The 12,033-nt window shown below is 34.4% G+C and overlaps 1 protein-coding gene across 1 annotated transcript; it reads left to right on the forward strand.

The window, feature by feature from the left end:
- Positions 1 to 8,123: 8,123 nt before the first annotated feature.
- LOC111368214 (protein MAIN-LIKE 1-like) lies at positions 8,124 to 8,693 on the forward strand. Its single transcript, XM_022989463.1, has one exon. The coding sequence runs from the start codon at positions 8,124 to 8,126 to the stop codon at positions 8,691 to 8,693; it is 570 nt and encodes a 189-aa protein (XP_022845231.1).
- The last annotated feature ends 3,340 nt before the right edge of the window (positions 8,694 to 12,033 follow it).

Here is a 12,033-nt window from a genome sequence, read left to right on the forward strand (position 1 = left end):
CCCAAAGGTATCTCATATAAGAGATCCTTAAGCCACTCAGCCTCTTTCCCGGTATCCGATAAAGCTACAAATTCAGATTTCATGGTCGAGTATGTTATACATGTTTGTTTCTTTGATTTCCAAGAAATAGTACCTCCTTCAAGAATGAATACCCAACCCGAAGTGGATTTACTTTCACCTGTGCTAGATATCCAACTAGCATCTATAAATCCTTCTAATATTGTCGAGAATTTAGTCTATTGTAGGCCCAAGTTCTTGATTTTCTTTAAGTATCCAAGAACTCTCACAATAGCCTTCCAATGATCATTACTCAGATTGCTAGTAAACCTACTAAATTTACTTATTGCATAAGCTATATCCGGTCTTGTGAATTGAACAACATACATAAAACTCCCTATAGCACTTACATATTCCAATTTAGTAATCGCCCTTCCATCATTCTTTATTAGTTTTGAACTTGGATCAATCGGGATACTACTTGAACTTATTTCTCACATTCTCAATATAATGTGATTGACTTAGATAGTAATCCCCACTAGTCTTTGTGACTTTGATACCTAAAATGGTATCCACTTGTCCAAAATCTTTCATCTTGAATGTGGAAGAAAGAAACCTCTTTGTTTCTTCTATTCCGCCCATATGATTACTCATAATCAGCATGTCGTCAACATAAAAGCATATAAATGTCACATAATCATCACAAACTTTAGAATATAAACATTTATCAACGCTTTTATGTTTAAACCCGAATGATATTATTGCTAAGTCAAACTTCTCATGCCATTTCTTTGGTGCTTGTTTCAAATCATATAAAGATTTCACCAACTTGCACACTTTATGTTCATTTCCAGGTAAGGTAAAGCCTTCGGGTTGTTCCATATAGACCTCCTCATCGAGATCTCCGTTTAGGAATGCCGTCTTGACATCCATTTGATGAACATGCAAGTCATTTATTGAAGCCGAAGCGAATAATATCCTAATCGATGTTATTCTAGCTACCGATGCATAAGTATCAAAATAATCGATTCCTTCCTTTTGTCGATATCCTTTGGCTACTAATCTAGCCTTGAAGGTATTTAAGGATTCATCAACATTGTATTTTCTCCTACATAGCCATTTGCATCCAATAGGCTTGGATCCCGGTGGTAAATCAACAAGTTCCCAAGTATTATTGGACATTATCGAACTCATTTCGTCCTTAATTGCATTTTTCCAAAAGGTGCTATCACGAGAAGCCATAACTTCTTTATAAGTCATAGGGTCAGTTTTTACTTGTAAAACAAAAGGAATTATTCTCACAACATTCAACTCATTTCCCTCTACTAAGTAAAAGGAGATAAGTTGAGAATCAATTTCATCCGGTCCCAAAGATTTCTCAACTCGAATTCTCTTGCCTCTTCATGGTTCACTAGATTCATCAACATCCTTAGAAGATATTTCATCATGTGTTCCACTTGAGCTAGAGATATTTTCAAGATTTTCCCTCAATTCATTATCCGAAGATAACGAATCCTTAAAGAACTCCACATCGTTGGATTCGATAATCACATTAGACTCCAAATTTAGTAATCTATAAGATTTGCTATTGTTTGCATATCCAAAAAATGCACATTTAATGCTTCTTGGACCCAATTTGGTCCTATTAGTATTCGTGTTCTTGTAATAAACAAGACACCCCCACGCTTTGAAGTATCCAATGTTCGGTTTTCTTCCTTTTCACAATTCACAAGGAGAAACCTTAGTATATTTTGAAGGAATCCTATTAAGTATTCTACATACACTTAATAAAGCTTCAGTCCACAAGTTAAATGACAACTTAGCATGAATAAGCATGGCATTTATCATTTATACAAATGTTCTATTTTTTCTTTCAGCCAAGCCGTTTTGTTTGGGTGTCCTAGGTGCAGAACATTGATGAATAATTCCATATTGTTCACAAAACAAATTAAAATCATTTGAAAAGTATTCACCACCTTTATCACTCCTTAAAACTTTAATTTTCTTTCCTAGATAATTCTCAACCTCATTTTTGTATGTCTTAAACATGTCAAAGGCTTTACTTTTATGTTTTACCAAATAAACATATGTATATCTAGAAAAGTCATCTATAAAAGTTATGAAATATTTATTTCCACCTCTAGTTAACATACCATTAAGTTCACATATATCAATATGAATTAATTCTAAAATACTAGAGATTCTCTTAACACTTTGATATGGTTTTTAATCATTTTAGATTCTACACATATTTTACATTTATGTTCATCATTTTCATCATATGAGATCAAGTCATATTTTTTCATGCGTTTCATTGTATTTCTACCAACATGACCTAATCTAGCATGCCATAATGAAAATAAATTCACAATATAAGCAAAATTACTTTTATTCATTTCATTGTCAACGATACATAATTTAACTATTCCTTCACACGAATAGCCTTTTCCAACAAATTTCCCATTAAGGGATAGTACAAGTTTGCCGGACTCATAAACACATTTGATGTCCAATTTTCCCAAGAGATTGCCACTAACTAGGTTCTTATTTATATCCGGAACATGTAGTACATTAGTTAGAGTAACGGTTTTCTCGGAAGTGAAGATAATGTCTACACTTCATTTTCCAAACACCTTAGACACCAAAACAACCTCCTTTTGTCTTCTTCTTGGACTTGTTAAAGTTCCTAGAAGGCTTCTGTTTGTTGGATTTTGCCGACGGTTCTATTTTTTCCACAACATTTGCTTTAGGAGAGCCCTCATGAGAATTTTCAGTTTTATCACGTATTCTCGACTCCTCTTCGATTTAAAGATGCTTTTGCAATTGTTCCAAAGAATAATCTACGGAACTATGCATGATCTTCTTCTGGTATCCTTTCCAAGTTTTGGGAAGTTTGGCAATTATAACCCCCACATGAAAGGTCTCCGGTATATCAATTTTCACAGCTTTTAATTTGTTGACAATCACTTGCAACTCATGCACTTGGGGAAGAAGAGGGATATTTTCTAAGAATTTAAAATCAAAATACTTAGAAATCAAAAATTTCTTTGCACCTTCTTCTTCCGCCTTGTACTTACTTTCCAATGCTTCCTAGATTTCTTTCACCGAAGTTGTATTGGTTTATAGATCATACAAACAATCCGACAATGCATTCAAGATGTGGCCACGGAAAATCAATTCATCTTCTTGGGGTTTTTGTCTCTCGATCTTGATTGCTTTGGATTCTCCATTCGTTGGTTTCGGCAAAGGTGCCAAATCTGGATCAAGAATATAAAAAATATTCAACGTCATTAGGAGGAATTTCAACTTGTCTTGCCACCGTGTAAAGTTAGTCCAGTCAAAACGATCCAATCTAACCATATCTTAAATAATGAGTTTGATGGTTGCCATAATTGTATCATTCTCCATCGCAGGATATAGTTTGAGATTGTTGGAAAATAAGGGGTTGGAGAAACAACAACAAAATTATAGAAACAAAATGAATTGAAATCACGAAATACGTCAAGAACGAATTTGAGGCTTGAACACGGGATCGTTGTCCTCAAACTATATTTGCCCCCTCTTGGGATTGAATGAGATGCTTAAGGGTTTTGGCAAACAGTTTATAGGATTTTATCAGGCCTTGTAAATGATTTAACACCAAAGTGCAAGTGTAATCCTCCAAAACTTTTAAGAACACAAGGAAGATCTTGAATATGAATGTAAATCAATAGTTTGATTCAATATGGAATGATATATGGATTTCAAGATGTTTTCAATATTTCTAATAATGTTTGTATTGATCATTCATCACCTATTTATAGGTCTCAATCAATGCATCACGAAATTGTGCCAAAACAAGATGAAAAGTGGCAACTTTTAATCCAAAACGGCTCCCAAGTTTCAAATTGAAAAACCAGCCAACGACTATTTTTTAACACTATGTGTACGCATAGTATAAACCATGCGTACGCATTGTAGAAACAAAATTTAATTCTAATTTTGTCAAAACACATCTCGCGTACGCACAAAATTAAGCCTGTGTGTACACATAGGCAAAAAATCAAATTTTGTATTTTTCAATTTCTTTTGATTCTATAAATTTCACAATTGAGCCCAACAATAAGTCCATTATCATTCCATTGATTTTGAACAAATATTCAACAGCAAGACATTAATTTGAAGTTTTGGAGGGCAGACACTTTCCATTTCCCAAGCATTCAACGACTTATCATCAAGAGCTGCCATTGCCTGATGGAGATCCCTTATGGTATTGGAGAAATTCCAACTCTTGAATCAATCAAGTTGCATGACTGCAGCAGTTTGCTTGAAACATCAGCAAAACAGATACAAGAGGAACAATTGAGTTTCGAAAATGAAGGTCTTCAAGGTCGTAACACCATTCACATCAACATCTTCCATTCTACTTCTCCAATTGTCAAGAAATCGAAGGTAACATGCTTCATCTTGAAATATCTCAAGTTTACAATTTTCTCTAATTGTCTTGCAATTTGAATGGATGATTGTGGAGGTTGGGCTTAGGAGATGATGGATTTTGAATTTGTTGAAATATTGGTAGAATCATCACTTGCATGAGAGTATAGGCTTTGTTGTAATTACATTGCCCACAAAGGTGTTTGATTAATTGTCCCAAAAGCGCATTTGTCTACATTCTAGCTTGACTTTTGCACGATACTTGGACTATACACTCATGAACATGGCCATATAATTGATAGCATCCATTTTCATGTCTAACATAAAGTTCAAGGGAAATGACAACTTTTGCCACCCCCCTCCCCCCGGCTTCACCTGTGTTTTCCCCACACATAGCACCCCACTTTGCTATTTTGCTTTGTACTCTTGGTATTTTCTTAATATCTCATATCTCGTTCTTCTATCTCCTGTTGAATATTTCATGATTTTGAAAGGAATGCCTCCTAAATGTACACGCGACTCTCCCTCCACTTCAAAAGGGAAAGGCAAGGCTTCTTCTTCCTCCAACCCGACACGCTCCCGTGTTGATGAAGGTGGCTTGCGACGATTTCTTAGCCCAGAGCATAAACTTCGATTTGATCAGGTGGTTTCAAATTGGACTGTTTTGCCCGAGCGGGAAGTGATATTGGATGATTTCCAGAATTTTGAGATCAAGACATTAATTCACCGTGCGGGTTGGGAAAAGTTGGTAGCTAAACCATTTCCTATTTATCTTACACTTGTTCAAGAGTTCTATACAAATTTTAACTTTTTTAAGTGTTTGTCACTTTTTTTTGAATTTCCTTATCTTTTGAGTGTTTGTCACTTTTTTTTTTCACCTTTCTGTCACTTTTTTTTTTAATTTGTGTCACTTTCTAAGTATCTGTTACCTTTTTTAATCTATATAACTTTATTTTTTTCACTTTTTTGAATTCATCACTTTTTTTAAAAAAAAAATTGTCACTTTTTTCGAAATTTTATCTCCTTTTTTTTTTTAAAGTTTTTGTCACTTTTTTCAGTCACTTTTTTCATCACATTTTATTTTGATTTTTGTCACTTTTTTTGAATTTGTGTAGGGTTAGACAAAATATTCGAACCGAATCGAACTGTGCGATTTTTCTTAAGTTAAATATCCGAACGAGTATCTAAATCGAGAATCGACGGGTTCAGTTCTCTTTCTCGGTTCTAGACCAAGAACTGAAGAACCGAATCTTTCTAATTTTTTTAATTTTTTTTATATTGGATAAATCAAATTATTTTTAATTTTTTCTAAATAAATTAGCAAATTAACTAATTTTTTAATTAATGCTCCAACTCCCAAGTCCATGCCTAGCTAGCTCAACCCAACCAAATTTCTAAATCCAACTTTTTGGTTTAATTTTTGGCCCAAATATTAGTTCAATATTAACAATTAAGCCTCACTGCCCAAGAGGGCCAATACTTAAAAATTTTAAATTTATAACTTTTAATTTATTAACAATATTAATTTATATTTCATTTTTCATGTAAACTTGAAGGTTTGAACCATGCGAACCATTGAATGGATCGTTGAAGTTTTAGTATTAGTATCTACTCTTTGGTATTTGTATGCATTAGTAAATTAATCTTGTTGGACAATTTGTTATTTACATGTTATTAAATTGGACGACGTTAATTTTCTAAAAATACGATTGAATGTGTCATTAGTTGTATTTATGTAGTGTTATTATAAATGTTAAAAAATTTAATTATAGTACGGAATCGAATGGAGCCGAACCGAACCGAACCAGAACCCGAACGGTTCCATAATTATATTTGGCTTCGACGGTTCCATTTATTAAATATCCGAAATTTTTTTGTTCGGTTCGGTTCTCAACCCGTGCTCAGACCTAAGTTTGTGTCACTTTTTTTGAATTGTGTTAAAAAATTGACAATTTTTATTAAAAAAAAAAAATGACACAATGTCACTTTTTAATTTTACACGGTATTTTTACTTCCAAAAAATTTTTCATATGATTTTTCAAAACACCGGATATTTTTGTAAGTTACCCTTTTTATTTTTTAAAATACTAATTTCCTACCCGAACCCGTCTTCCCTTCCCATTGTCCCAATTAAGAAAGGCCAGAGCGGGAAACGACCATACAAAGGCAAAACCAAGAACCGGCACTACCCGAACCCGTCTTCCCTTCCCATAATCTCTCTTCTCACTCCTTTCTCAGCAGTCTACCGCGCCATGCCATCCTACTGCCTTCCTATTATCGGTAGGAACCGGCACTACCCAAAACCCATCTTCCCTTCCCATCGTCTCTCTTCTCACTTCTCTCTCAGCAGTCTGCCGTGCACGCCATCCCACTACCTTCTTCCTATTATCGATATAAAATGTGATTTGTTTGAATAGGGCTGTTAATTGAAATTTGTTTTTATAATTCAAGCATATACCTTTTATTTCAATTTGATTTCACTTTGTAACTAAGTATGCCATACCTTTTACCTCTCTCAATTTATGCCCATTGAGGCTGATGCCGTAACATGGAAGACATTGCTTACTGCCTGCAACATTCATGACATTAATGACTTAAGTGGGATGGGGGAGACAGTGAGACAAAAGCTACTTGAATTGGAGCCCAGAAGAAGTGGGAACTTTGTGATGGTGGCAAACAAGTATGCTGAAGCAGCTTTGTGGGAGAAAGCAACAAATGTGAGGAACATTATGAGAGATAAAGGATTGAAAAGACGGTCGGAGAGAGCTGTCTAGAGGTAGGAGTATCCATCTTTAGATTCTTCTCTGGAGATGAATTCAAACTTGCTTATAAGGATATGTTTGTCTTGCTAGATAGACAGAACTTGCATATTAAGATGATAAATGATGACTAATAGTGTGATTCTTGAGTGGTTTTTGAAAAGACAGTTTTAGTAGTCGTAATTGGAAACCAAATATGTTAAAATCAAGAGTATAAGTGTATAACAGTTTTAGTTCTTATAATTTGATCTATTCGTTCTTTGTATGATATGATCTAGTGAGACGACAATCCTAAGAATGATATTTTCTTCAAGTATATGAAGGGTGTGTCTTAATTATATAAGTTGTCTTTTCCTTGATTTATTTTTAAGCATTGCGACTAGGTTGTTCAACTAAATTCCTAGAATTTGTGCATTGTAATGACCTCTATGATTTGTAGGAATCTTAGTTGTGAGTTCATTCCTCTCCTTTTATGCTAATAGGTAATCTTCATGGAACAATAAACTGTTTGAAAATCCTGTGAACAAGAGTTTGAATGGGAGCAAAGGCCAAAGAGAGGTCTCCAATAGAGCATTATTTAGGAATTTGAACTAATGAAAACATTGAAAAGCTGCTCACCTAGTCACCTATTTTGCATGCATAATACAATTTTTTTTTATTTTAATTTCGTTTTGTAAACTATATATATGTTTTTGTAAAGCTAGTATGCTCATTTTTACCTACTTATATCTCTAGCGGTTAATTTATGTTTTCATTGATGTGATTGGTAAGGAGGATTTAAATGTGGATGATTATTACAATGAGAATTTTTGTGTTTAGAAAATTCTAAATTACTGTGAGAATTTGTCATCCTTATCTTTTGCTTTTGTTCTGTGTATATGTTTTGACTTTTAAATCTATATATGGTCAGCTTTATAGGATGGTTCTAATCTGAATTTTGTCATTTGCAAAAAAATGTACAAGAGCAGAACACACCTAAGACTGCTAAAAGAATGGCAGCCAGTCGACACTGTCATTCAGAGATTGGAAGGGACGGGTTTTGATCTCGTCCACAGAATAAACACGGACTATAGGACAACGATCGACTTTTTATTAGCACTGGTAGATCATTATTTAGTCGACATGTCATGTTTTATCATTGGGGATCAGAGGATAACCCCAATGTTAGACGACGTGGCCAGAATTACGGGGTTCTCCATTGATGACTTGCTAGTAATTGGACAGGATTATAAAGCTGATGAATGCCCCGGTATCTACAGTGAGTTATTGTTATCGCCGAGGCTTCTCCATCCGAAGAACAGATGTGATGTAATTCTCAAGGAATTACAATCTTTCAAGGACTTTCCCTCCGTTTTAGTTAGGGCCGGACTTGACCCATACGTTAGGGCATATGTCCTTTACGTCATCGGATGCTTTCTTACTCCCCCTAGGGATCATTCTTCAGTTTCATGCATGTATTTGTCCTTGTTGAGAGATGTGGACGCTATTCGAAATTATGCATGGGGAGCTGCATTATTGTGCTAATTGCATCACAGCATGACAGAATTTAAAAGGGTAATGATTGGCGGAAAAAATCCCCAAGTCTTGAGTTTTTGTGCCCCTTTTCTTACAGTATATATTACTTTTATTTATTTTCTTCATTTACATACTTTATATAAGTTAATAAATTATAACTTATATTTTTCATTTGTTTGTAGTTTTTCTTCTATGAACATATCCCTATAATTCCATGCACTCTCTATGATGTGGATATTTATAGAGAGAATTTTGAGGAAAGAGAGTTGTTTTCTATCTTTCCATTAATGATGGGATGGTCTCAAGCGGTGGAGAACAAGTCCAAAAACTCCTATATCAAAAAGAAAAGAGAGGAATTTGATGTGATGCTTACAAATGAAAATGTAAGTTTATTTTATTTATTGAATTCTTAGTTGCTCTACTCTAATTTTCTTTAGTTTTCAATTAACTTTATGTTATTTTCTCTCGTAGATTGTGTGGTAGCCATATGCAAGATTGTCTGACAATTTTCTACCTCATTATCTTGTTGGGCGGATGGATGTTGCACTTTCCCATACAATATTGATATGTTTTGAAAAATTAGCATATCATCGGCCGGACTTGTGCCCACTTAAGTGGAATTTGCTGGTTGATTTTGTTCCTCTCGAACCATCGCTGTCGATAGTCAACAAGAAGCATACCGCTTCACGAAAATTTAACTAGACTGCGAGGCACGTGAATTTTGTAATGACGTGGGATGAGAGGAGATTAAATTTGATTATCAACAAAAATGGTAATTTATTTATTTTATCATTTTTTTAGTTTGTTAAATTTTATTTATGTTTTAAACTAAACGTGTTCTTTTTATGTTTGGTAGTAGCGAATGAGAGTGAAGGGCTTGGCTTCTAATGGTATTTGTCCCTTTTTTTTCTATATTTTAAATTTTATTTATGTTTTAGACTACTATTATTCCTTTTATGTTTGTAGACAATGAAAATCAAATGCCATCGATGCCCGGAGGAGTTGAAAGTGATTTGAGAGATGACTTTCATGGAGGGGCCAACATCATCGATGAAGGGCCGAGCCAGGAAACAAAGGTTCGTGAAAGTCACATCGAATATCAAACTCCCATTGGGGACTTTCACGGTCCAAGCCTTGGTACTTCTGGAGGGGCCAGCCCCATTTATGGATGGCCGAGCCAAGAAACTGAGGTAGATGGAAGTCACAATGAAGAAACTGCTACCGAGCAACATGAAGCAAGCCCAAATTTTATTGTGGACGTGGATGACATGAGGCATGGCAAGAGGGTGAAGATAACCCCTTCATTGCTTGGTTCATATGAAGTTGATTTAGCCATCCGTCGAATTCACAGATGGAATAATTGAATGTGAGGAAGAGGTAACCGTTATTTCATCTTTTTATTCTACATCACATCTTCTCTTATGGGATTTCTTCTGTAGATGTTTTATCTTTTGTGTAAAATTTTGAAGGTTATAATTTAATTAGAATGATGCCTTTTGATTTATATGAGAACATTAGGTGATGAAGGTTAATAATACATTGTAGGAGAAACTAAACATAATTCCGTTTTGTCTACACAAATGAGGATGTTGCAATTGTTTTCAGATCTTGTAATTCTTGATGTTTGTGTGCATTCTTCTGGCTAATATTTGTGTGCATTCTTCTGGCTGATAATGTTTAAGTTACAATGATATGTAGCTTCAGAGTTTCTCCAGGTGGTGCTACTGTTTGTATAGCAAACTTGGGAGATTTCTCTTCTTATATTGGAAATGTACATTTTTTCCTTTACCTTGTCTTGTTCAAGAACTTTATTTTATTATCATAAACACCAATGTTCCTTGAAAATATGTTGTTTTGCTTCTGTCAAATGAAGTGCGCAGATTGGTGAAGCAGCTTGTCAGGTTTTACTTTTATGTATGGATAAAATGACGTGGCTCTGAATTCTTTTTCATTTGCTTATGATTTCATCTTTAATGTTTAGGAAATGGAAGGAAACTGTGGATGAGTAGGTTAAGGTGAACAAACCTGAAGCATCTTCACACCTTATCGGCAGATAGTCCAATTTCTGTTATTGCTTTTCATTTTCACTCTATCTTGCATATACTACATGCATTAAAAACAGTTGAATTGAATGAGAGTAATGAATTGTGAGTATAGAAGAGGTTTGTATATTGATAACTGTGGTGGTGGCAGTGGAAGCAGCTGATGGGGACTCATCTCAGCAGAACATGTCCAAAAATCAACAAAATGGTCATCATCAGGTGAAAACCAAATGTTGTTTCAATCAATTTGTTTTCCTGTTAAAAAAGAAAGATTGAAAAAAGAAAGTAAAGGAAGAAGCAAAGTTGGTATGAATGCAGTTTAAAAATTCTGAAATTCTGATTTTACAGGTGCCGAATTTTGGGCACTCTCCAAATCCACGGAGAGAATGTATGAATCAAATCCTGAAATTTGCAGTTGGTCAGTATTTTTGTTGCTTCCTTTATGTTGTGCATTTAGATGACATTATTCTCATGTTTTGCCTGTTAGATGTGTGAAGTCTGGTGCAGAAAGGAACATCTCAGAATATGAACCAAAGCCTAGACAACCTCAATCTGTCCCTCGTAGAGAACTCTATCTAGACGACCACAATCAGTTCCTAAATCTGCTTCTTCTCCTCCTAGTGTACTGACTTCTGAACTGAACTTTTTATACATACAAATGCACATTACGCATCATTGATTTGTGTGCGTAAATGGATGGTTGTGCCTGTTAAAAATTTGTTGGTTCATCTTTTAAACACTCAATTTTCATTTTGATGTTTTGTTCAGAGAAATTTGTATGGTGCATTATGTTGATACTTGGCATTATGTTTATGTAATTCTTAATGTTTTAAGAGAAAACTATGTTGGTGAAAGCGTGGTTTAAGATGCTTTACTTGTTCTACTTCTCTTTTTTTTTAAAATTTTTTTTTTTTGCTTTGCTCAACTAGGAGAACCATATGTGTGGTTCTGGAGTTCAAATACATTATATATATATATATATATATTTTATTGTGAGAACCATACGTGTGGTTCTGGATTTTCCAACGGCTGCTCAAGTTCAAAATTAAAAAAAAGGGGCAAAACAGTCTCAATTAAATTTATTAAAAAAATTAAAAATTGCAAATGAATCCTAAATAAATTATTTATTATTATTTGAAAATTGCAAACGAACCCCAGATTAAAGGTATTGTTGGGAGTGGAAAATGAGTGCTCGAGTTAATTTTAAATCAAAACATCCTTTCGGGATTGGCGTTGAATTTCATTTCCGTTCCTTTTGCATGTTCATAAAATATGTTGCGTACTAGAATTTCATTTGGGGATGGATG

This window comes from Olea europaea, chromosome 19 (assembly GCF_002742605.1).
Source record: "Olea europaea var. sylvestris chromosome 19, O_europaea_v1, whole genome shotgun sequence".
Taxonomy (NCBI): Eukaryota; Viridiplantae; Streptophyta; class Magnoliopsida; order Lamiales; family Oleaceae; genus Olea; species Olea europaea.